The sequence below is a fragment of the Cercospora kikuchii genome (assembly GCF_019650295.1).
Source record: "Cercospora kikuchii DNA, contig_00004, whole genome shotgun sequence".
Lineage (NCBI taxonomy): Eukaryota > Fungi > Ascomycota > Dothideomycetes > Mycosphaerellales > Mycosphaerellaceae > Cercospora > Cercospora kikuchii.
Window position 1 is genome coordinate 806,884 of NW_025408585.1, and position 23,564 is coordinate 830,447.

At 52.3% G+C, this 23,564-nt stretch overlaps 9 protein-coding genes across 9 annotated transcripts; 7 read left to right on the top strand and 2 right to left on the bottom strand.

Moving 5' to 3' along the window:
• Positions 1-97: 97 nt before the first annotated feature.
• CKM354_000654700 (uncharacterized protein) lies at positions 98-798 on the bottom strand (the record flags this gene model as incomplete). The annotated part of the gene is made up of 3 exons (XM_044801867.1): positions 98-122; positions 177-685; positions 739-798. 3 exons carry the CDS (start codon positions 796-798, stop codon positions 98-100), a joined length of 594 nt encoding a protein of 197 aa, XP_044657802.1.
• A 475-nt stretch (positions 799-1,273) lies between these two features.
• On the top strand, positions 1,274-2,902 carry CKM354_000654800 (uncharacterized protein; the record flags this gene model as incomplete). Its single annotated transcript, XM_044801868.1, has 1 exon — positions 1,274-2,902. The coding sequence occupies one exon, from the start codon at positions 1,274-1,276 to the stop codon at positions 2,900-2,902; it is 1,629 nt and encodes a 542-aa protein (XP_044657803.1).
• A 356-nt stretch (positions 2,903-3,258) lies between these two features.
• Positions 3,259-4,939, top strand: CKM354_000654900 (uncharacterized protein; the record flags this gene model as incomplete). The annotated part of the gene is made up of 3 exons (XM_044801869.1): positions 3,259-3,928; positions 3,977-4,221; positions 4,277-4,939. The coding sequence occupies 3 exons, from the start codon at positions 3,259-3,261 to the stop codon at positions 4,937-4,939; spliced, it is 1,578 nt and encodes a 525-aa protein (XP_044657804.1).
• Positions 4,940-5,026: 87 nt separating this feature from the next.
• Positions 5,027-5,532, bottom strand: CKM354_000655000 (uncharacterized protein; the record flags this gene model as incomplete). Its single annotated transcript, XM_044801870.1, has 3 exons — positions 5,027-5,183; positions 5,241-5,359; positions 5,455-5,532. The coding sequence occupies 3 exons, from the start codon at positions 5,530-5,532 to the stop codon at positions 5,027-5,029; spliced, it is 354 nt and encodes a 117-aa protein (XP_044657805.1).
• A 943-nt stretch (positions 5,533-6,475) lies between these two features.
• CKM354_000655100 (uncharacterized protein) lies at positions 6,476-6,931 on the top strand (the record flags this gene model as incomplete). Its single annotated transcript, XM_044801871.1, has 1 exon — positions 6,476-6,931. The coding sequence occupies one exon, from the start codon at positions 6,476-6,478 to the stop codon at positions 6,929-6,931; it is 456 nt and encodes a 151-aa protein (XP_044657806.1).
• A 1,669-nt stretch (positions 6,932-8,600) lies between these two features.
• Positions 8,601-10,092, top strand: CKM354_000655200 (uncharacterized protein; the record flags this gene model as incomplete). Its single annotated transcript, XM_044801872.1, has 2 exons — positions 8,601-9,253; positions 9,303-10,092. The coding sequence occupies 2 exons, from the start codon at positions 8,601-8,603 to the stop codon at positions 10,090-10,092; spliced, it is 1,443 nt and encodes a 480-aa protein (XP_044657807.1).
• A 686-nt stretch (positions 10,093-10,778) lies between these two features.
• CKM354_000655300 (uncharacterized protein) lies at positions 10,779-13,333 on the top strand (the record flags this gene model as incomplete). Its single annotated transcript, XM_044801873.1, has 2 exons — positions 10,779-10,989; positions 11,043-13,333. 2 exons carry the CDS (start codon positions 10,779-10,781, stop codon positions 13,331-13,333), a joined length of 2,502 nt encoding a protein of 833 aa, XP_044657808.1.
• Positions 13,334-13,691: 358 nt separating this feature from the next.
• On the top strand, positions 13,692-15,551 carry CKM354_000655400 (uncharacterized protein; the record flags this gene model as incomplete). Its single annotated transcript, XM_044801874.1, has 1 exon — positions 13,692-15,551. The coding sequence occupies one exon, from the start codon at positions 13,692-13,694 to the stop codon at positions 15,549-15,551; it is 1,860 nt and encodes a 619-aa protein (XP_044657809.1).
• Positions 15,552-17,393: 1,842 nt separating this feature from the next.
• CKM354_000655500 (uncharacterized protein) lies at positions 17,394-18,847 on the top strand (the record flags this gene model as incomplete). Its single annotated transcript, XM_044801875.1, has 3 exons — positions 17,394-17,514; positions 17,570-18,490; positions 18,543-18,847. The coding sequence occupies 3 exons, from the start codon at positions 17,394-17,396 to the stop codon at positions 18,845-18,847; spliced, it is 1,347 nt and encodes a 448-aa protein (XP_044657810.1).
• Between the last annotated feature and the right edge of the window lie 4,717 nt (positions 18,848-23,564).

Genomic DNA, 23,564 nt, shown 5'->3' on the forward strand with positions numbered 1-23,564 from the left:
ACTCACCTCGGAACACAAGATTGGGGGTTTGAACAATACATGGGAAAAGTATGTACGTCTACACTTCTGCTGCACGTTGATTACCTTCCTGCGACACCTATACGAAGGTTCTGCATGGGTAGCTGTGGCCATGTTAGCGTCTCGCCTGATGACCGAGGACTTTCCGCAGTACTTACTCTGGGCCATATGTCTGCTCTTCCTCCTTGCGGAGAGAGTAGGCGCCACTAGTATTGTGTGTACCCAAATGCCTGCTTGTGGGAAGCGGTGGCAACCCATCTGGCCCTAGCACATTTTGGAACACCTGCTTGTTCTTCTCGAAATATGTGCTCAATCCTTTCTCGCCTTCCTCCTTGACCTCCACCAATTGTGTCTTGCCCGCATCTCCAATCTTCAGCGTGTCCTTTGGCGCCGCGGCCGAGCCGACGCTCAACAGTCCCACCACGTCCGACTGTGTCACAGTGGACAGCCTAGGGTATGACCTTCGCACATCGCGCTTCCAGTATGGGTTCTCGGCGAGGTCGGCGGCGGGCACCGTCACAGGGTCAATGTATTCCGTAGGGTCGTTTCCGCCCGGGGGTGGGTTGCGGAAGTGTGGGTTAAGAGGAACACCGCTCGATCGGCCGGGGTCGAGGGCGAAGAACTTGTGTATCCGTCCCCATATGCCCTGGGGTTGGACGGTATATTTCTGTTGGCCGGTTAGTGCTGGCGCTGGGGTCTGGGAGGGCGTGCAGAGCGCACATTGAGCTGCGTTGCCTTCGCCGCCTTCGATATGGCGTTCTTGGGCACTGCGGTCGCCATTGCGGAGCGGGGGTTGCGAAGAGAGCGGAGATGTCGTCGACGGTGTTGCTGGCAGCGAGGTCACCTCAATGGCAAGCTGCGTGATTGGTGGTGGTCTGCGAGTCTGAGTCTGCGTCTGGGCTGCTGAGACAAGCCACGGCTGCACTTGCTGCCGACGGTCGCACTACAGACAACTCCACCTCGAAGCGAACCACGTTCTCTACAGCCGTACGGGCCTTCTGATTATCCGGACTGCAATGGAGCTCCTTTGGCTCCTTGAGACGGAAGTTTGAACATACACCACTGTCTATGTTCTTCCGCGCCGAAATCGACATGACTTCGACCACGCGACGATGCCAGCTCAGCCGGCAAGCCTTTCCGAAACGACGCCAGTCCACCTTCCCCGTGGCCTGCTCTCCCTCCATCCTCCTTGAACCTCACTCGTGCTCCAACAACAGCGGACGCGGATCTGGATGAATCTATCGAGCTAGGCGACATGCGCCACGACCACGTCGATGCGGACGCGAACCAGCCGCTTATATCAGGTCCAGGAGATGCGCCGCAACTCACTGATTCACGACCACCAGTCCAGGTCACCCTTCGCAACGCAGGTCCGGTGATACGATTCCTCACCCTGTCCGCCGGCATATCTGGACTTCTGTTTGGCTTCGACACGGGTGTCATCAGCTCTACATTGGTCTCAATCGGCACAGATCTCTCCGATCGGCCTTTGACGACAACGGACAAGAGTATTGTCACCGCCGTTACTTCCCTTTTCGCACTGCTTTCAGCACCGAGCACGGGCTTCTTTGCAGATCGATATGGCAGAAAGTCCGTCATCTTGGTCCCAGCTATCTTGTTCGCACTCGGCGCTGTGATCCAGTCCCTGGCTACCTATGTCTGGACCATGGCCGCCGGAAGGGCACTTGTTGGTGCTGCGGTGGGCGTCGCATCTGGTGCGGTTCCCTTATACATCACCGAGCTGGCACCTGCAGAACTACGTGGACGCCTGGTTACGATACAATCTCTCTTCATTACTGGTGGCCAAGTCGTTGCATACTTGATCGGATGGGGATTCGCAGCATTTCCCCATGGCTGGCGGTACATGGTCGGCGTGGGCGCAGTGCCAGCTGTACTGCAATTTGTTCTGCTATTCTGGATGCCGGAAACACCAAGATGGCTTTTGCAGACAGGCGAAGACCACCGAGCACGTCAAGTGCTGCAAGAGGTCTATGCTACATTGCCTGCAGCAGACATGGACATTGTCGTACAGCACGTACTCACGAGTATTCAAGCAGAAATTCAGGCAGAAGACAAAGCTATGCAGGGCTTCAGCACGAGCAGTAACGACAGCAACAGATTCCGCGATGCGACAAATGAACTCATCACGGTACCTGCAAATCGGCGGGCTCTGATTATAGCTTGCATGCTGCAGGCTCTGCAGCAACTCTGTGGATTCAACTCACTGATGTACTTCAGCGCGACGATCTTCGCCATGGTCGGTTTTACGTCTCCGATTGGCACTTCTTTATCGGTAGCGTTGACCAATTTCATCTTCACAATCGTGGCCTTCGCTTTTATCGACACCGTAGGACGGCGCAAAATTCTACTATGGACGATCCCCTTCATGGTCCTCGGTCTAGTGGCTTGCAGTTTCTCCTTCGAATTCATTCCCACAAATGACTCAGAAACAGCAGTCGCTGCGCAAACAGGAAGCGCATCATGGTCGATCGTGCTCCTGTTCAGTCTGATCGGTTACGTTGCAGCGTATGCTACCGGGCTGGGCGTCGTGCCTTGGCAACAATCGGAGCTCTTCCCTCTGCGCGTGCGCTCTGTGGGGTCTGGTGCTAGCACTGCTGTCAACTGGAGCTCGAACTTCATCATCGGAATGACATTTCTGCCCATGATGAACTTCTTGGGGCCCAGTATCACTTTTGCGTCTTACGCTATGATCTGTGCTTTCGGTTGGGTTGTGATTTGGAAGATCTATCCCGAGACAGCTGGCCTAGAGCTGGAAGGCATAAGCGAGCTCTTGCATGACGGCTGGGGAGTGGACGATAGTATGAGAAGTTTTCGAGAGCGAAGACGCCTTGCTCTTGGGCGCAAACGCGTTGATCCTTCATAAATATAAAATTGAACTTGCTGAAACGGGTACGGAGGCCTCTGCGCGGAAACGGACTTATTTTGAACAAACGCGTCAACCTACCGCTTACATTCTTCACACAGCCGACGCACTCTTCGGCGACACATGTCATGGATAGCTTCTTCGTGCATGAGCTGAGCACAAAGATGGTGCTCAAGCTAGGATTTGCGATAATTGACGAAGCGCGACTGCCCAATAGTCGGGAGCTTTGGCCAGCGAAAGCGTAGGGATTCGGATCCTGCGCGCATGCGGTCCGTCCACTTCTGATGAATACTATATGCTTCAACGTCCCGCCTGCCACGGCGTCAGGATTGCGCCTGGACATACTGCTCTGGAAAATGGCCTCTTCCAGCACGCTCATTGGCCTCATAGTTGCAGTTGGTTGTACAGTTCTATATCTCATCCTAGGCAACAATAAGAAGCCGAGACTGCCTCCAGGTCCCAAAGGCCTACCTCTTCTGGGAAATCTCAGCGACTTGCCAGAGCCTGGAGAGCGTGAATATGAGGTCTGGACTAAACACAAGGAGCTCTATGGCCCAATCAGCTCTCTGCGCATCTTCGGGCAGACCATAATTGTGATCAATTCGGCGGATCTGGCTATGGAACTCCTTGATAAACGGGCTACTACGAGCTATGCACGCCCGTCCATGGTCTTCGCGGGCGAAATGTGCGGATGGAACAAGATCATGATGTTCCAAGCTCCTCGCAGACTTCGCGCCTACCGAAGACATTTCCACAATATCATTGGATCGCAGAGCTCACTGTTGAAGTTTACGCCGCTTCTAGAAACAGAGGTGAAAAGGTTCCTAGTGAGAGTGCTTGAGAGACCAGATGATCTGTTACAGCATGTCAGAACTGAAGCTGGTGCCATTATTTTGAAGTTGACCTATGGTTATGATATCGAGCCGCACAAGCAAGATCCTCTCATCAAGCTTGCTGAAGATGCCATGGATCAATTCTCTCACGCTGCTGCACCGGGAGCTTGGATTGTCGACTTGATACCTGCGTGTAAGATGCGGCATATCACGCCAATATATGACGCTGATTAGATTGTAGTCAAGTACTTACCAGACTGGATGCCCGGATCAGATTTCAAGCGCACAGCGCGTCTATGGCAGAAGACGTTTCTCAAGCTAGGCAATGTGCCGATGAGATTTGCGCAGCGACAGATGAAAGCAGGGCATCGCGAACCTTCATTCGTTTCGAGCGCATACGAGAAATCCGGAGGAAGTATGACTGCGGAAGAAGACGATATCGCCACTTGGTCTGCCGCATCAATGTATGCTGGGGGAGCTGATACCGTAAGTGATACCAAATTCTGCCTATCTGGCGCCATCTGACGAAAGCACAATGCAGTCGGTCTCCTCTATGCAACTCTTTTTCCTCGCAATGAGCATTCATACGGAGATCCAACGCAAAGCACAAGCCGAAATCGACCACGTTATCGGTAATGACAGACTCCCTACTCTTGCCGATCGCGCACATCTGCCATACGTCTCGGCCCTCGTTTCTGAAGTGCTACGCTGGCATGTTATAGCTCCTCTCGGCCTTCCACACGTCACGACAGCAGAGTCTACGATTGGCGGGTACCGGATCCCCAAGGACTCCACGATTATCCCCAATATTTGGTTGTTTGCCCACGACCCTGAGACATATAAGCAACCCATGGACTTCCGTCCCGAACGCTTCCTCGGCGACTCTCCTGAGCGAGACCCGAGGGACTTTGTCTTTGGATTTGGTAGGAGGATTTGTCCTGGAAGAGCATTGGCTGATTCGAGCGTCTGGTTGACTGTTGCGATGAGTTTGGCCGCATTGGTGATCGAGAAAGGCGTGGATGAGGAAGGCAATGTGATTGAGCCGGAAGTGAAGTTCACGCCTGGGGTCATCAGTCACCCTATACCGTTCAAGACGAGCATCCGAGCGAGAAGTCAGAGGTATGCGGAGCTGGTCAAGGAAGTGGAAGAGACGTACCCTTGGGTCGAGGGCATGAGCGAAAAACTTGAAGGCTTGGATGCATGAGGCGCTCATTCAACTGCTTTGCTAATCTCCTACTTGCTACTTGGACTCTGCTGAAACAGAGTAGGACACTCTACTCTGCAGACCCTCTCAAACCTTCTTGCGATCCCAATCGTACCCGCCAACAGTCTTGGTAAATACCAAACATGGCTCTTTACCCATCACACCTTCCTTCTGAGCCTTGTCCATGAGGACCTTGAAATTCTCGGTCTTAGTGTGGTCGTCTGCGCCTTTGCGGCTCGTGTACCTGCATCATTGGTCGTCAATAATAGAGGCGCGTCAGGGATTCTCGAAAAGGACTCACGTCTCGAACATGTGCAATGCAGGCTCATCGGATTCTAGTTGCTCGGTCATCAGGTAACGTGGAGTATAGTCTTCTTTCTCGTGAACGGCATTGATGTGGTCGGCCATGAGTTCTTTGAGCTGATGAAGAGTCAATGAGCTTCAATACATATTCATGTCTTTCAGATTTCGGGAATTGCTTCGGACGATTTGCTTTCACGAAAGGGAGAACTTACACGCTCCAATTTACCTGGTGCAGGATATAGAATGGCGAAGATGTGGGTTTCTTCGGGGTTTTGGAGGACGGACGACATGATTGACAAATTTGAATGATTGTTTTCGATGCCTCGGATTCTGTTACGGAAGTGCTCGTTCTCTGATTGTAAATGTACATGTAGATGTCTGTTGCGAGAGAGTGACGTTGATGTTAGCCTCGGACAGAAGGAGCTCGCTCAGGTTGGAGCTCTTGGAGCTGCTGTGGTGTTGATCTCGAACTCTATTTCTTATGGCGTATATGCAGCTCATGAAGAAGAAACGAGGTCTAGGATCTTGATCTCTTATCGGAAAGTGGAGCACATAGACGTGATTGTGCCTTGCGTAGAGTCTCGAAGCATCACAAGGGTGATAATGGGAAGTAAGCATGTCAACGACATGTCTCACTTCAAATGACTCTGCCACCTGTGAATGACATTGAGATTCTGATGTCTCTTGCTACCCATGTTCCATAAGCCATGGTATCTCTCAGTGAGTGAAAGACTACAAGAGTGGCAAGACATTTTGTCCAGATGACCACAATGTTCTCCTTTCCCAAGGTCACCAGCGACTAATCCGGGACTGAATATCCTTCGCCAATCTAGTGCCACTCAGTCTGATGAAGCTTCTGTCTCCACAAGGAAATACTGCACCCGAACTTGTGCTCTTGCTGGGAAGACCAGAGTTCTGAGAAGCTGGCCGATGCTAAAACGTTTCATGAAAGTCACGCTGCCTTGGAATCTTCGTCAAGCAGTCGCTCTCGAACAGATGTCTTGAATGCCAGAAGCTGTGTTGGCTCGAGGCGATCATGTGAGACAGGGGCTGCGAAACTGGTCTTGTCGTCGGAAAACCGAAGTCAGCCGTAGTAGACACACTTCGTGATACTTGAGAAGCGGTCTTTGCCCTCTGAAGCTGTAGAAACAACGACAAGAGTTAGCAGTAGTGACGGTACAACAGACTCAAAAGCTCGAGTGCGAGCATTCGTCCGACCAGGTACTTTCAACCATGCTTGATAAAACTTTCCCAAGGAGTGCTCCACGTCAGCAAGTGGAGCGTGAAAGTGAAGACAATGGCCAAGAGCAGGTGCGCCCGACTGCGGAAGAAGAGCAGCGCTCATCTGATCTAAGTCTTCGACAGACAGAACATGAAGACGGCACCACACAGCACCAGCAGCAGGTCCCCACTGCTGACGAAGAACTTCCTGTCGCCAACATCCCGCAATTGAACAACGAGGATGTCGACCAGCACCCGGAAGTGCAGTATTTGGTTGCCCCCGCTATGCAGCACAACTACGAGTTGCCATGTGCAGCCAATCCGCTGGATGATTCTATGCACGCTCGGTTACAGGCCGTGGCCGAGACTGTTCGGCGAGAGGACGAGCAGGCTTGGGACGACTCTTGGGCCAGCCGAGTTGAGACCGACATAAGGAGGTCGATGGCGAGGCTGATGGCAGTGGAATAGGACGCTCGTATCGCGCGGGGAGTCTCTGATCAGCTTGATTATCAGCGAACAAAGCGCGAAGGTGAGCAGTGAGGAGAAGCAAGGCGCTTGTGAAGAGGCAGAGCAGAATGAAGGTGGCAGGCGCAGGACGTCGAAAAAAGGCAGACCAGGATGGTGTTGACGAGGGCGGAAATGAGAAACGTCGTAGATGATTGAGGACAGTGACAGTGAGGATGGTCGAGATGCGAGAGGGAAGGACGGCAAAGCCATGTAAGCAGTCACGGCTGCCACAAGTGCATTCTGAAAATGTCAGTAACTGCCAGTGAGACGGAGATCGAAATGCCAATACTTGTACATAGGCTCGTCAATCTCAAGACACACCCTCTCACCAGCTCCACCTCACCGCCTCCGCACCAGCTCGTCAACCTCTTCTCTACGCCCTCGCCTCTCCAGCGAACGACATAATGAAAAAGATCGTAAACAACAGCAACGCCAAACAGCAAACCACGTCCCTCGAACACCCGCAAGCAGGCTGATCCCCCCGTTCCCCGCCGCTCAGTCAATAGTCCACTCATCCCAACCCAACGACCAGCAATCATACCTCCGAAGAGACGGCTGATGGAAGTGAAGGGACTATGGCCAGCTCCGAAGAAGCCAGGTCGCGCGCACGTCCCACAACATTGGAGAAATGGAAGGATCTGTTCGAGTTGGTTGGCTGCTGCTGTGTTGTTGTGTGTTGTTGATTGTGAGGAGAGGAAGCGAAGAAGAAAGGTGCGTGGAAGAATTTATGATGTGTGTGATGTGGGGCTGGAGCGGAAGCTTCTTGAGTCATGAATAATTAGTCATGAGGAGGAGCATTAGTGCGAGATGAGTCATGTGAAGAGTGTATGAAGTGAGCGGTCATGAAATACAGTCACCGCCTGCGGAAAAGAGAGAAGCATGAGCCAGTCGCAGTCGATCAATTGCGCAGCAGTCAATAAAATCATGAACAGAAGTGGAAGCCAATATTTGCCCTCCTTCAAGCAGCCAAGCGGTTTCGATCCCGAAGCCTGCTCTGTTACGAACCCTAACGAATGTGAGATCCTAAAGCTCACTCCAGAATTAGATTTGTTCGAGACCACTCAGCTCCTGCCTTTCCTCAGTTACTGGTCTAGCACTTGTGCAAACATTCATGGTACAAGCGTTGACATTTCATTCGATATCCAAGTGGCCTGAGACCGATTGTCTTTGCCTTGGAGCCTGTTCTGCAAAAGTTGTGCATCGGGGATCGTTGGCACTGTAACCAGGTTCGTGGAGCACATCTCCAACAACGAGCGATTGGACAGTAGGGTAAGTGAGCTGGAGCCAGGTTATGCATTCGCCAAGTATCGCTCTTCGGCCTTGGGAAGTCTCCGTCGGCTCGCTCAGGAAATGATCGACATCGTGCGGCATGCCGATACTGTGACACTTTCACCATTGTTTTCCTTCGGAGTTAGGCCGAATGTCGTTGGCTTATGCTCCGGACGGATTCATTGACGGATTTAGCGCTATGATGAATGCGTCTGGGTGACAATGGATGTAAGTAGGAGGAGAGCTATCCGCCGGCGTCCCAGCCACGCGGGCCATCAATTGGCGTATTCGTGCTTCATATACATGGGCAGGCCGACCATCCTCACTTAACCCGCGTGCTAGCAATTGAAGCAAATTCAAAATGACGTCCAACTCCAAATTACTCCAGCATGGCAATGTCGTCACTTTCGATGAGAGTAGCCAGTCAATCAAGGTGCTCAGGAAAGCATCGCTGCTGATCATCGATGGAAAGATCGACTCCATCTTTGAAGGTGGTGCTCAGCACAACATACCAGATGACTGCGAGATCATCAATGTTGCAGGCAAAATTGTATCCCCAGGCTTCATCAATACCCACTTCCACGCCTGGATGACGGCCTATCGCACAATGACGCCGGATATCACTTTGACGCACTACCTCGACTGGCTCGCTCCTGCCGGCGACACTGCTCGCAAAGCATTCTCTGCTGAAGGAGTGTACTGGAGTGCTCTCGAAGGCTTTCTCGAAGGTCTCAATGGCGGCGTCACCACAGTCCTGGACCATGATCACGCATGCTGGAGTCCAGAGGTGATGAAAAATGGCTATCAAGCTGCAGTCGATAGTGGAGCTCGAGTTTGGTGGTGCTCTGAACCGCAGAAGAATATAGATGGATTCGACGTGGACCAGCAATGGGATACATTGCAGACTATCGCTGGAGGTGATGATAGGAGCGATGTGGTGGCGCTTGGCATGTCCTATCAAGGGCTTGCCGGAGCCAAAGAGGAGGAGTTCGAGACTGTGAGGAAAATGATCAAGTAAGTGGTCGCCAAATAATGTCTCCAAGCACCTATTGATCTTCAGCAGAGCAACGAACATGAAAGCCATCACGATTCATCACGTCGGCGGTCTTTGGCCAGCAATGCACAGCTCGCCAGAGTCGCTCGTGGAACAAAACTTACCAAGCCTCGAGATACCCATTATCTTGTCACACGCGGGATATCTGACTGACGCGGAGCGAAAGGTCCTGCGCGACCAGAACATGCACATTTCCATCACGCCAGAATCCGAGCTGCATTGTGGCCATGGACACCCGACTGCCCATCTCGTATCGGATCAAGCTTCCTTGGGCGTGGATATAGCTTTTACGTTCTCTGGAGATATTCTCACGCAAGCGCGTATTTGGTTGCAGAAAGTTCGTGATACCAGCTTCCAGAAGTATCTTCAAGAAACTGGGCTACTGCCCCGGAGGACGCCGCTTTCAGCCGAACAAGGCTTTCTTCTAGCGACTCGTCAAGGGGGCAAAGCGCTGTGGCGCGACGATATCGGTGTGCTAAAAGTCGGAGCCAAAGCTGATATCGTGGTGTTCGATGGAGATTCGCCCAATATGCTGGGCTGGACAGACCCTGTGGCTGCTGTCATGCTTCATGCCAACGTGGGCGATATTCAGCATGTCCTCGTTGATGGCCAGTTCCGGAAGAGGGACTTCAAACTTGTCGATGGCAAGCACAAGTGGGAGGATGTCAAGAAGAACTTCCTCGAGGTGGCAGAGGAGGCGCAACGCGTGGCTCTCGAGAATATGACCGAGATACCTGAGAAGCTGTGGGGATTCTTTCCCACCGGGGAGGGTGAGGCGCTATCGACGATGAAGACGTGATGGTATACCCCAATTCTTGGGGTGGAACGCCGATGGCCTCGTGTCGTGCTCATTTGTTGTTGCTTACCCAATTCATGGCCTCTAGGCGTCGTGCGGTGAGTGAGTAGGACGCGGCGTACGTATTCTGCCAAGGGGCGACAGCATCTCCAGCATGTCGGCGGTATTGTCTCAACGTGGCATGCCGCGGCGAAAGTGTCCAGATGACCTGTCGGCGCGCTGGAGGGTGGAGAAACGGTGATTATTAAGGGCAGCAAGGTTGAAGTTCGGCCCGGAGTGCAGGCCCGGCTGGCCGTCGCGACACTGCGCCTCCACGACGACACCTGGCACGTCGTCTTCTCCAGCAGCTTCATCTGCGTACAAATGGCCATCGCTACGCCTTGGCAGCCCTCGTTCCGGTGCTGCGGTGCAGATGTAGTGTGCGCAGCCCTGCATGTCGCCTCCGCAAGCGCACCATTGACGACGTGATCCCAGGCCCGGAGGCCCATGGTCCGTTGGAAGCAACCGCACGCCATCGTGGGGCTGTCGCATAGCTCGATACGGCGCCTGTGGACTTCACTCGGAGAATTAGCCTGAACGCTTGGTGACCAGTATACTTATTGACTGTTGTCGCTGCTGACTAGATTCGCATCCACCAGCTTTCATTCTTTTCCCTCTTGTCCTTCCTCGTCTCCTTCCGGCAAAGCGCAATGGCAGCCAAATATAAAGATTTCGACGTCCAGGATGTCTTATCGCAACTGACCATCACTGAAAAGGTCTCATTACTGTCCGGAACCGACTTCTGGCATTTGGCCGGGGTTCCGCGACTTGGGATACCAGCTATCAGGACCTCAGATGGGCCAAATGGAGTACGAGGCACAAAGTTCTTCAATGGTGTTCCAGCTGCTTGCCTGCCTTGCGGTATGAACATTCTCCTCCGAATATAAGGCAAAGCACGGGACTGACATTTACAGGCACGGCCCTTGGAGCGACGTGGGACGTGGAACTGCTCAAAAAGAGTGGTGAGCTGATGGGGCGCGAGGCCATTGCTAAGGGCGCTTCAGTTCTGCTCGGTCCTACTGTGAACATGCAAAGATCACCTCTGGGCGGTCGAGGATTCGAATCGTATTCTGAAGATCCGGTCCTTGCCGGAAACCTCGCTGCAGCATCCGTAGCCGGCATCCAGTCGACAGGCGTTGCCGCGACTCTCAAGCATTTCGTTGCCAACGATTTAGAAGACAAGCGAATGTCTAGCAACAGCATAGTCTCGGAGCGAGCGCTTCGCGAGGTATATCTTATGCCTTTCCAGATTGCACAGAGGGACGCACAACCATGGGCATACATGACTTCGTACAACCTCGTCAACGGAACACACGCCAGCGAGAACCCTAAGCTTCTGCAGCAAATTCTGCGCAACGAATGGGGCTTTGATGGCCTTGTCATGTCAGATTGGTTTGGCGTATACTCCACAACTGAGGCCATCAAGGCCGGCTTGGACTTGGAAATGCCAGGCCCACCGTCTCTTCGAGGACCGCAAGTTGATCTAGCGTTGCGTTGCGGCAAGCTTTTGACTCACCACATCGATGCTAGAGTGACAGAGGTGCTCAAGCTGATCAAGAAGTTACTGCCTTTGAACATCGAGGAAGGCGCAGAAGAGTCCAGCATCGACACACCGGAAACCGCTGCCCTTCTCAGACACGTCGCGGCCAACAGCTTGGTTCTCACTAAGAATGAGGAGAAGGTGCTGCCTTTCAACAAAGAAAAGACCACTGCTGTCATCGGGCCGAACGCCGCATTCGCTGCCTTTTCTGGAGGTGGCTCTGCATCACTCCTGCCCTACTACGCAGTAACGCCACTCGATGGGGTCAAATCTAAAGTCCCAGAAGCTCAGTACGCACTTGGCGCTTCAGCCTGGAAACGGCTACCACTCTTGTCTCGTGCTGCTAAGACCAAAGATGGTCGATCCGGACTGATCATGAAAGTCTACCTCGAGCCACCGAGCGGGAAAGAGAGGCAAGCTATTGACGAGCTTCTCATCAAGGACACCAACATCTTCCTGTTTGACTACAAGAACCCGCAACTAAACTCGCATCTGTTCTACTCCGACATCGACACAACCTTCACACCCGAAGACACAGCTGAGTATGAGTTCAGCTGCTCAGTCGCAGGAACCGCTCAAGTGTTTGTCAACGGCGAGCTCGTTATTGACAACAAGACCAAGCAAACACCAGGTGACTCCTTTTTCGGCGTTGGTACACAGGAGGAGATTGGTACCATCAAGCTCGAAGCCGGCAAAGCCTATGATGTGCACGTGGAATTCGGCTCAATGCCTACTCTCACATACAAGAAAGAGGGAGTTACTGCGTTCGGTGCAGGCGGTATTCGCATAGGTGTGCACCGCAAGCTTGACCCGAAGGTCGAGCTCCAACGCGCTGTCGATCTTGCAAAGAGCGTCGACCAAGTCGTGCTTGTCACAGGTCTCAACTCGGACTGGGAATCGGAAGGATACGATCGAGCTCACATGGATCTGCCACCTGGATCCGACGAACTTATCGAAGCCGTTCTCGCCGCAAACCCCAATACCGCTGTCGTGGTTCAATCGGGTACCCCAGTGACGATGCCATGGGCTGACAAGGCGAAAGCTTTGGTTCAAGCTTGGTATGGCGGCAACGAGATCGGTAATGCCGTTGCAGATGTGGTCTTTGGCGACGTGAACCCAAGCGGAAAGTTGAGCTTGAGCTTCCCGAAGCGCAACGAGGACAACCCAGCTTTCTTGAACTATGTCAGCGATGACAACAGAGTCTTCTACGGCGAGGACGTCTACGTCGGATACAAGTTCTACGAGAAGACAAAGAAGGAGGTCCTGTTCCCATTCGGTCATGGCTTGAGCTACACAACTTTCGAGCTCAGCAACCTGCAGGTCACAGATTCAGACGAAATCACTGTATCTGTGTCTGTCTCAAATACTGGCAAGATTGCTGGTGCCGAGGTTGTTCAAGTATATGTCTCAGCAGAAACACCTAGCATCAATAGGCCAAAGAAGGAGCTAAAGGGTTTCACAAAAGTCTTCCTTGAGCCTGGCCAATCGAAGACTGCGGAGGTGAAAATCTCTAAGAAGTACGCTACTAGTTTCTACCACGAAGGCAAAGATGCTTGGCTATCAGAGAAGGGCAAGTACGCAGTGCTGGTGGGCAACTCGAGCGCGAGTACGCCACTTTCTGGGCAGATCGAGGTTGCGAAGGATTTGGTATGGAAGGGACTATAAAGGCTAAACATGACCATGCATGATTATGAATGATACCATTGATCTGAGCGACTTTCGAGTGTTCCAATTCTGAGTCCAGCTGTCCCCAATTAACTGGCATTCACGATTCTCAACTTCTGAGTTCAGGTTGGTGTCTCTCCTTAAGTAAGTGAAGAAAGTGGGTTCACACACGTGATGCCATCGGTTGAAACTTGATCCGGCCGACGCGTCCCAAAACAATCTTTGGCCAGACAACCGGCCGATCATTCACTTGCGAGAGCACACGACACTCTAGCCATTATAAGGACCACGATTGCGCCCAAGTGTCCGCCGCTCACACAGATGACCACAATACGGAAGCTTCGCCAGAGCTGTGATCATGCTTTTCTCCCGCATACGCTGCCACTTTTGTGGTTCGAAACAACCATATCCCAAAGACGTCGTCGAGTTCCAGTGCTCCGGCTGCGAGGCTGTCAACTACCTGGACGGCAAAGGTAACATCATCGATACACCACAACGAGCTGCATCACCACCGCCACAAACCGTGCCCGACAACAGACCGTTCTTATCCTTCACCAAACCACTTCCCGATGCACTCGAGCACCAGCGAAAGCAGGCCTTTTGCCGGACATGCACCCAGAACCAACATTTGTACAACCGGATATTGGCGGAGTATCTTCCCGAAGACCTCGAGGAGAACAGCAGAGAGTACAGAATGAAAATGCGAGCATTGCCCAAATACAAGGCGGAGTTGGAACAAAAGTACCCGCAAGTGTGCAAGAAATGCGCAGCAGATGCGCAGACTATGATCAATCGAGCGGATTATTATGCCATGTCACAGAACGCTGCAAAATTGGTGCAGGATACGAGAAGGAGAGGTGGAAAAGCCGCAACGAGGACACGGGATAGTACAGACAAGAAGATCATGCGAAACTTGCTACGACTACTTGGAGTGCTGCTATTCCTGGGATATATGGCGCAGATTGCATTCCATGCCTATGGCATACTGCATACCGTCTTCGGGACCTCAACAGAAGAGACCGAGGTAAATGCTGTGCTCGCTCCACATCTCCGGGAATGTGTTCAGCGGACCTTTCGATTCACCTTTGACAACTCCTGCTATGGTGTCTTCAGTTCGCTGATACCCAAGGCACTCGCGCTCAGTACCGTTTTGCTCTGGTTCAACCCGAGCCTGAAACTCTGGTATCATCACACACAACGCATCGAGGCCATCGATGGCCAACAAACGTACTTTTACATGCAGCTCATCATTCTATTGGTAAGGAGCTGGTCTTGGTACACGATGTCGTCCGGTTCGTCAGCTGCAAAGCTCGAAAGGGAACAAATAATTGCGATACATGGCTTCACAATTTTGTTCATGCTCGTCACGCAGGCAGTGGCGAACCGAAACATAAAAGCAGTACAGTGGACCATGAAGGGCAAGATCATGCCGAAGCCCAGTGAAAGGGACATTCTCGGCGCAGTAGCAGGACCTGCACACGAGCATCACACCCCGAAACCATCATCTAAAGATCCGTGGAAGTATCTCAGGCGAGACGAGACAACGCAACAATTTGACATCACCAGCCTGGCGCCCAAGGCGGAACAACCTGTGCTGCGACCTACAACGAGATATCTGGCCAGACAGCCTTCTCCGGAGTTCTCTGACTACGGCGATGGAGACTTTGACGCGATGGAAACGGATGACAGGCCAGTCATGCGTTCATCACAACGAATGCTAGACAGCAGGCCGAACCTCCAGCCCCGACACACATACTCGAATCAAACAAATGCCGCTCCATTGGCTTTTGGCGATGTTCGGAATCAACTCTCAGGCGTTTCATCACAGATGGACCGGGAAGCAGAGCGATTGAGAGAAGAGCAAGCGGAAAAACTTCATTACCAGCCACAGCAGCGACAGAGCCCGTTCTACGGAAGCCTACCACCAGCACCAATGAGCATGGAAAGGCGGCTGCGCAATCCAGTCTTCCGCCCGGCTGTACCAGAGCAAGTACCGCTGAGCCAGCAGAAAGACTTCATGGCCCAAATGAGACGAGGCGTGAAACCAGTCACATTTCCGGAGAAAGGGACAAACTTTCAGCTCAAGCAGAGCAGCTGGGTATTACCCGGTGATGTCAAAGAGACGGGAATAGAGGAAAGATTTAATACGTCCTTCAAATTGGACGACGAGCAGCCCGGCAATGGGAAGAAGGGTTTCTTTGGGAGTTTGTTTGGATGATTCGACAGCGGCATTGTATAGAAGGGGCCTCCTCGGCGGAATTTGTCTGACTCGTATTTTGGGAGTTTTGGGCTTGAGAACGATGGAACGAGAGATACCCGGTCTGCATGGCGGCGCTTCTGATTTGTAGCGTTCATTAAGCATTTCGCATAGCGCTGTGTACTTTAGAGGAATGGCATGCAGGCATCGGCCTGCTTTTTGATTCTACCCATTCTCCATGAGCTTGACCTGGCGCTTTGTGAAGGTTGCATATCCTACAGGATCTTTTCGCACATCTCGTCGATGAAGTGCAGCGCTAGCGCTGACCAGCAGGGCACCTAACGAACGCCAATGGTCTCGCCTAGAGGATCTTGGACTTCGAGTGACGGACGCAAGATCAGCTGCGCTATTTACTTGGCAAATGCGTGAGCGCCTAGTCGCTGACAACTATAAGAATCCGTCAGCAGCCCAGTCTGCTTGGTATCGGGGACTTCTGCGAACTCCGCCTCATTCAAGAATCATGAAGGCTTGCACGGCAGGTCGTCGACTTCGCGTCGTATACCTCGGATCGAACGAACAGACGTCTGGCCACGCACGCGTCTCTGAAGACTCGCAAGATACAACTTTTCGAGAGATCGATCCCGATTGGACCGCTTGCACGCGATTAGATGCAGTGTCAAAATGCATGACGACGTTCTACATGCACGCTCACAGCATACATCTCATCTGATTCTTATCCTGGATGATGCGTCGCCACAAAACATTGTCAAACGATCGTGGCCCATCGTAAATGCGCTCATCAACATGGCGAGATGAGGGGGAGATATTGACGATTCTCCCTATACTCAGCGCAGAGTTTCGAGTGTCGCAAAGGCACTCCTTCGTCACCCACCACTCTTTGAAGGCTCTCCTAGGTTTTGCTCGGACAGTAACTTTTCCTCGGCGCCGTCACGGATGATTGGATATCCGGATTCGCGACCACGGATTGGATGTAACGAGCATTCGCAATAACCGGATATTCTCCTTATGGCGCTTGAATGATCGACACGAACGCACTTGGGTCTATGAGACAAGCCAGGAGTACTTGGAGCGGCCGCACTGACGAAGCCTTCGAACCCTTGGCGCCGAACCTGGTCATCTACATCCCAATGATTATGAAATCCATGCATGATGAGTGAAGGACATCGACATGTTTCCACCTCTTGTAGTGAGCGCACAAACTCTCGTATACATTGCTAAGATGCTGACGCATGGTCAAGGCTCTAGTTCAGCTCCGTACTCGGCAGTCAGCGGCGCGGCGTCACGGGAGAAATTACCCAGCTTGACACTCTACTAGTCTCATGCCTAATATGTCTTCAACTTGATACGATGTCATTGGCAGTTTCCTATCAAGAGCATGCAATTCGTTGAAACATGTCATGTGAGGATGCTCGAGACCGTACGCGTGTTCGTCAAAGCTTTAATGATGGATTCTACGAACCGTGAAGACCGGACATGGGCGCTGCATCGTAAGTCTCTAGTAGCGCTGATAGACTGCTAGAACTATCTGGGTTCATAAACACGGCTGTGCAATGCTTCGCGGCCGCACGCATGCGTGTCGACTCGTCTGCCACATGCTACTCCTCTTGGAAAATCGCGATCTCGACAGTCCAGCGATGAGGCAGACGTATAAAAGTCCGGTTCTTCTGTGTCCGTGGCAAGCCTTCATCTGCTCACCGATGAACCGCGCCACAGCTTGATTCCAGAACGATGAACTTGACAATGGCTACAACCACGAGCTACGAAGTCTTCCAGGCGATCGTGACATCCCGAGCATTCCGGATATGCACCTTCTTGCTGCTTATTTTTCTCTGTATTCGATGGATGTACTCGCGATTACGTCTCTTGAACACAATTGAAGGCGACGAAAGAACAAAACGTAGCACCAAGATCATTGCCTCGAGCGCATATGTCCACGATATCGTGGTCGTGGGACTTGTCTACGGTTCGTCTCTATCCACGGCTTCCATTCCTGTTAACAATAATTGACTTCAATACAGCCTCGATCAATAGTGACTTCATTGCTCCTCTGTTCACATATGAGGGTAAAGAACGATCATCCGCGACTACCTGGCAAATTGCGATCGTGTCCACGATCTTGATCTTGGGCATAATCACGACTTACCCTGTGCTCTTTGCTACCAATTTCTCGTACCTGGACAAGCCGAAGGGGCGAGACTGGAACAAACTCTACATTCTTGTAGTGACCAAAGGGACTAACAATGACACACTGGAACGATCAAGAGCGATGCGCCACTTGGAAACGCTCGACGACCGTATCTCCTTCATTATTCTCACTGACGAGGGCTCCGGAGCGGACATCAAGCAAGAAGATGTGGGCGTCCCAATGATCCGCGTTCCCAAATCTTTCTCGCCTACGAAAGCAAAGCATAAAGCCCGAGCACTGGAATACTTTCGTCTCAGAATGGAGCTAGGCGACAACGACTGGGTCCTCCACCTAGACGAAGAAACGATCGTAGACACGCATTGCGTTCTTTCATGTATCTCATTCATTGAGCGTGCTACTGAATACGATTGGGGCCAAGGAATCATCATGTACAACACGGTGAACTACTGGAGGAACCCTCTTCTGACCTTTGCTGAGATCTGTCGTGTGAGAGATGACCTCGGACGTTTCCAATTCATGCAAAGCACGCTTCATGTACCGTTATGGGGTGCTCATGGCTCATTTTTCCTGGCTAGTGGCAAGATCGAAAACGCAGTCACATTCAACACCGAATGCATCACTGAAGATTTCTGGTTCGCCAACCGCGCATGGTGGGACCACGGCTATCGTGGAGGCCATATCCCAAGCGTGGCCCGAGAGCAGAGCAATTGGACAGTCAAGGACCTGCTGAAACAGAGAAGACGCTGGATTGCTGGTAACTGGAAAGTAGGCATCTTCGGTAAATGCGGCGTCGGTGAGTAAAGTCTTTCCAGAAGCAAGAGATTTGTCAGCTGATGTAGACGCAGTCGCGTGGTTCATCTTGGGCTTCGAGCCTTTGCTTGCGACAGCTCTTCGGTTCTCCGTGGTTGCGATGCCTTACAACATTGCACTCATGATGAAAATCCACTTGCTGTTTAGCTTGTTCACTTATGCTTTTGCCACCTTCCTGTCCGATCTCGATGCCGGCGTGAGCCCTTGGATGATAGCACTACATGTGTTGCTGTCACCCGTGCTTGGTTATGCAGCTCACGTCCTGGGACTCATGGCGCTAATATACGCGGCTGTACGACCTGTGGGTCCGAATCAGTTCGAGATAGTGAAGAAAGGTTAGCACAATCTTCAGCGATGTAGAAAGCAGAAAGTTGACACCAGTAATTGGGCACTTATCCAGTTGGAAGCATCGTTAGATTGATGCGCTGCTCAAAGTGGAAAGAATGGACAGGATACTTCCTAGCGAGGCTAAGGGGAGCTCAACAGATCTTACGACCAATATACGCAGTACCTCTTTCTGCTCCACTAGTGAACACGGATGATCGACATTTCCATGTTCGACATGCTGCTGCCTCGGTGGCGTGGGTCTAAAGAGTGTGCCGTGCACTGACTACCTGAGCCTACGACTGTTCTATCTCCTCTTCTGACAGCAACGGAATGCATTGTTCATGATTGAGGAAGAATGGCGGCGTGTTTTGCGGGAAGCTGCGATTCGAACTGCACATAGCGGTAGCAGGACTTGAGTGAATATCTGCTTGGGGACCTAGCTTCCATCAGTAGGTATCGCAACTGTGAATCTGCGGACTGAGGCACAGGATACGTTTCGACCAGTAGATAGCGGGAACCATGGCGATACATAATCTGGACTGGATTCGATGTCGAGGGACATGCCGCCACGAAGGCCTGTCCTGCACGCAGGGTGGTCAATGGACAGGTCGGCCGGCCACAGCACTGCTGCCGGCCCTGCCGGCCGATTCAGCGGCCGTGTCCGTCCGTCCGGACGAGAGCCTCTCATTGGCCATGCCGTCCACCGGAGCCCTGTCCGCTGTTCGCCTTGCCTAATTAGGAAGGATGTTGAAAAATGAAGCCAGAGGAAGGTGTTGTTAGCCCTCTATTCGCACGTCTGTCTGCTGGCTGTTGCCTTCATATGAGCTTGACATCTCACTGTCCACGTCGCCGCTAAAGTGATCGTCTTGCGCTCTTACCACCTCCTTTGTGTGTCTCTTCAACACAAAGTCGTTCTTGAACCAATTTCGCAGTAGTTGGTGTGATTGTGCGTAGTCTGTCTTCGTCTGCCACCTCTCATTGTCGAGAACGTGGCCAGCTAAGCTAAACTCACGCTCACACGCGCTCGAGCTCGCCGGCGTGGCCAGTAGGTCGAATGCTAGCTTGGACAACAATGGATATCGCTGGCGATTGTCACGCCACCATTGGACGACATTAATAGGCTTGTTGCCAACCATATAAGGTGTCAGAGGCTCGGCAAGATAACGCTGCAGATCGTCTTGCAACACAGTGTCCGTGAGCATTAACGATGCCGTGTAATCGTCGACCTCGCGTTCACGTGTCGCCGGCCTAGTTGTTGGTGCTGGACACCGCATCTTATACTCATTATAGAGCTCTTCAATCGCGTGTCGTGCCTTCACTGTCCATAGCGTGGACGCCTCGATATCGTCTTGATTCTGCTGCTGCGACTGCCGTTGCTTGCACTTCGCTTTCGCCTTATTCTTGCGCTGCGTATTGTCGTCTTTCATACCACCCCAGTGCTGCTCGAACCAGCTCATCTTGAGCGATGGATGTAACGCCACGGCGGCACGGTAGGCAGGCGTGCGATCGCTGAGTCGATAGTACTTGTCGAGCTTCTTCCAACCAAGATTGACTATCGCCTTAAGGTGTGAGTTGGCCGCGTGTTCATGGTCTGACTTCGCCTTCTCAAGTGTAGTTAGCAGTGACTCCAAAGCTGTCAACGACTGCCACAATCCACCGAAGTGTTGGCCATCTGCTTGGACCTTCAGCGACGCCATCTTCAGCGGCTTGAGAAGCTTCAATATCTCCTTCAACTCGGCCCAGTCATCCGCGGTGAGTATGTCTTCACGAAGGTCGTCAATGAACTGTAAGCAATACAGCTCTATTGGATCTTTGAGCTCGAGGCCACGCTCGATCATGTCGTGGTCAGATTGCCACTTAATCCCGCCGTTCAACACTAGCTCGACAAGTCGTGTGTCTGCCTCGCGTTGTTTTGATCGAAAGACGTGTCGTCGTGCCTCGCTATAGTGAGCATGGATCACGATATTATGGAGCTTGCCAACACAGCCCTTCTTTCGCCATGCTGTCTGACGATCGACGGCATTACGTAGAGATAGAGCGCGTTGAAACTCGTATACGATCTCGCTGTCTTCGAGCTCCTCGTCTTCCTTATTCATGTCGTTGCAAGCCTGGTCAATACACTCGATGTCGACGCCGTAGAGCATAGCCTTAACGACTAAGTTGATGAAGTGGCCAGCGCAGCGAAGGCGGCACTTGTGAGGGTGTCGGAGACTTGGTATTTCGCGCCTAATAGCTTCGATCGTCGTGTCGTTGTTAGACGCGTTGTCGGCCATAAAGTAGGTCAGTTTGGACGCGATATCATACTGTCTGATCAGCTTGAGAAGGATGTTTGCCTGCTCTTCACCAGTGTGATTGCCATAGGTTGGTACGAGTCCAATAAGTACTGTCTTCAGCTGATAGTCCTTATCGAAGTAGTGAGCATGAACACCTAAGAAGTCGGTGCCGCCATCGATGTCTGCTAGCCACGCGTCAAACGACAAAGCGATGCCGCTTATCGCCGTAGCCATATCGCTCTTTACTCGAGGCAGTGTCTTCTTACACAAGTCGACGATCCAAGCTCGCGGGGTGTTGTGAGAAGTAGGGAATAGCATCTCGAGAACAGGTTGACGATACGTAGCTAGCCGCTTCAGTCGTTCAGATGCTAGAGCGCGAAGTGAGTGCTCATCTGTTACGGCATACTCGAGGAATAGCGACCTCCACTCGGTACGATCAACAGGAGTCTTCTCGGTCGTCCTTTGACGCTTGATCATACTAGCGATGTTGCCGTCGTCTACCGGACGCCTCTTACACTGCTTGTACGTGCCATCGAGCTCGTAGCCATGCTTGCCTAGGTGTCTGCGTATCGAGTTCGTTCCTCCACCAGTCCGAATGACCTTCACCTTCCTGTGATCCTTATGGCTGCTGTCGAAGCACAGACGACACAGCCAGTAGTTGGTGAAGCTCTGAAGATGCGTAACAGCCTCACCATGCTGCCAGACCCACGCTCTGTGCTCTGCCTTGCCTGGCGGTGTCGGGTAAAAGTCGCGAAGAGCTTTTCCATCGACGAGGAAGCCGGTCCGCGTATAACGCGTCCGGAGGACGGTTCCGAGCTGCGATTCGGCGTGGATTTGTGTCAGGTCGATGCTGTGGGTGGCGCTTATGCTGGAGGTACCGCCTGCCATCGTGGTGTGTGCGTAAATGCCAATGATCAGGTGGGCGATCGAGGGACTTTGGCATGTGAAGGAAACGCGTCCCCAGTCGCGTTCTGAGAAGTCGCGCGTGGGAGGTCGGCGCACGGGCCGGCGTCTCTGCAGGCTGGCATCTGACCAATCAAACACGCTCTTATTCATCAATTGACCCAGACCCTAACAACACCCCTAGGAACGACATTCTCATCAACAAGGTCAATTCACATGCCATGGACACCGGTGATTCACTTACATGTCCGGACGGACGCTAGCATTAATAATGCCGGCCGGCAGATACCCCATTAGCTGTCCATCCGGCCGGACACCGTCCGGACGGCATGGCCACGAAAAATGACCCGTCCATTGACCACCCTGCCTGCACGGAGTGTTCGCCTTGCTGTGCAGGCTCCGAGGATTGTCAACACCACAACGGAGAGAGGCACTTTGGCCTTCTGCCAGCGATCATAAACAGAAATGGAGGGCTCATTTGCGAGGTCTAATGGCACTAGAGGATAGTATCGACCATTGCGATGATGTTCTGACACTCTTTCCACAATACATTTGGTAGCCTGTGATATTTCTGATGCCTACGGTACCAGTGACATGAACAGCCATTCCCTTACCCATTGATTGAATGGTTTTGCTGATAATGGCAGAATACTCTTGAGGTATTTATGTGTACTGGCTTGCCACGCTGTCGAAGTACACCCATACGTCTCGATCTCTTTGCTTCGTACCACTACCATTGAAGGTACACGTCATCTCGCCGAGATTCTGGTGGACATCGCGAGGTGGAGGCATTTTTTCGGTTGCCCGAATGGTTGGATCGTTCTCGATAGCCCTCAAAGCGCATAATGCGAGGTAGGACACACCCATAGGTCGTAGCAGCTGCTGGTGCAATTGCTCAATGACTGGCACGAATTGCCCTGTAATACAAGAGCGTGCTTCCCGACGTTTGATCGCATGTGTCCAACGGAGTATCGTCCTTTCTTCCCATCTTGTCATGTCCTACTTGGATCCAACATGTGGTCGAGATAAATACGACACAGCACGCAGAGGCCAGTGAAATATGCCCATAGAACATCGAATTGCGCCGCAGGCACTGTGATGGCCTCTCCTGTCTACTCGTGCAGAAAGGAGGCCTTGACGAATGAAACATTTGTTGAGTCGTGACGATTTTGTACATACTACTCTTGCAGATGTGGGCTGCAAATTGACTTCAAGTGACCAGATGAGGCGATCGCTGGACAACCTAGAGGTTGTGCAAAACTGCGAGCAAGCGTGGAACCAGCAAGACTGCGATCCAGGCCTTTGGTGAGGGCGCTGATGTGGAGGGCTCCTTGGTTTTGACTGACATATGCTTCCATCAGCACGTTCTTTGGGTCAAGGATGTTCGTAAGCATAGACAACTGTGAGAACAACTCAAGGCTGGCAGATACGCTCACCGTGCCAGTGAAATGGCTGCACCTCTCACACTACTCTCGTACTCTGCAACAAATGTACGGCAGTAGACAATGAAGGCAGCCTGAGGGTGGCGAGGTCAACGCGCATGACCGACAGCTT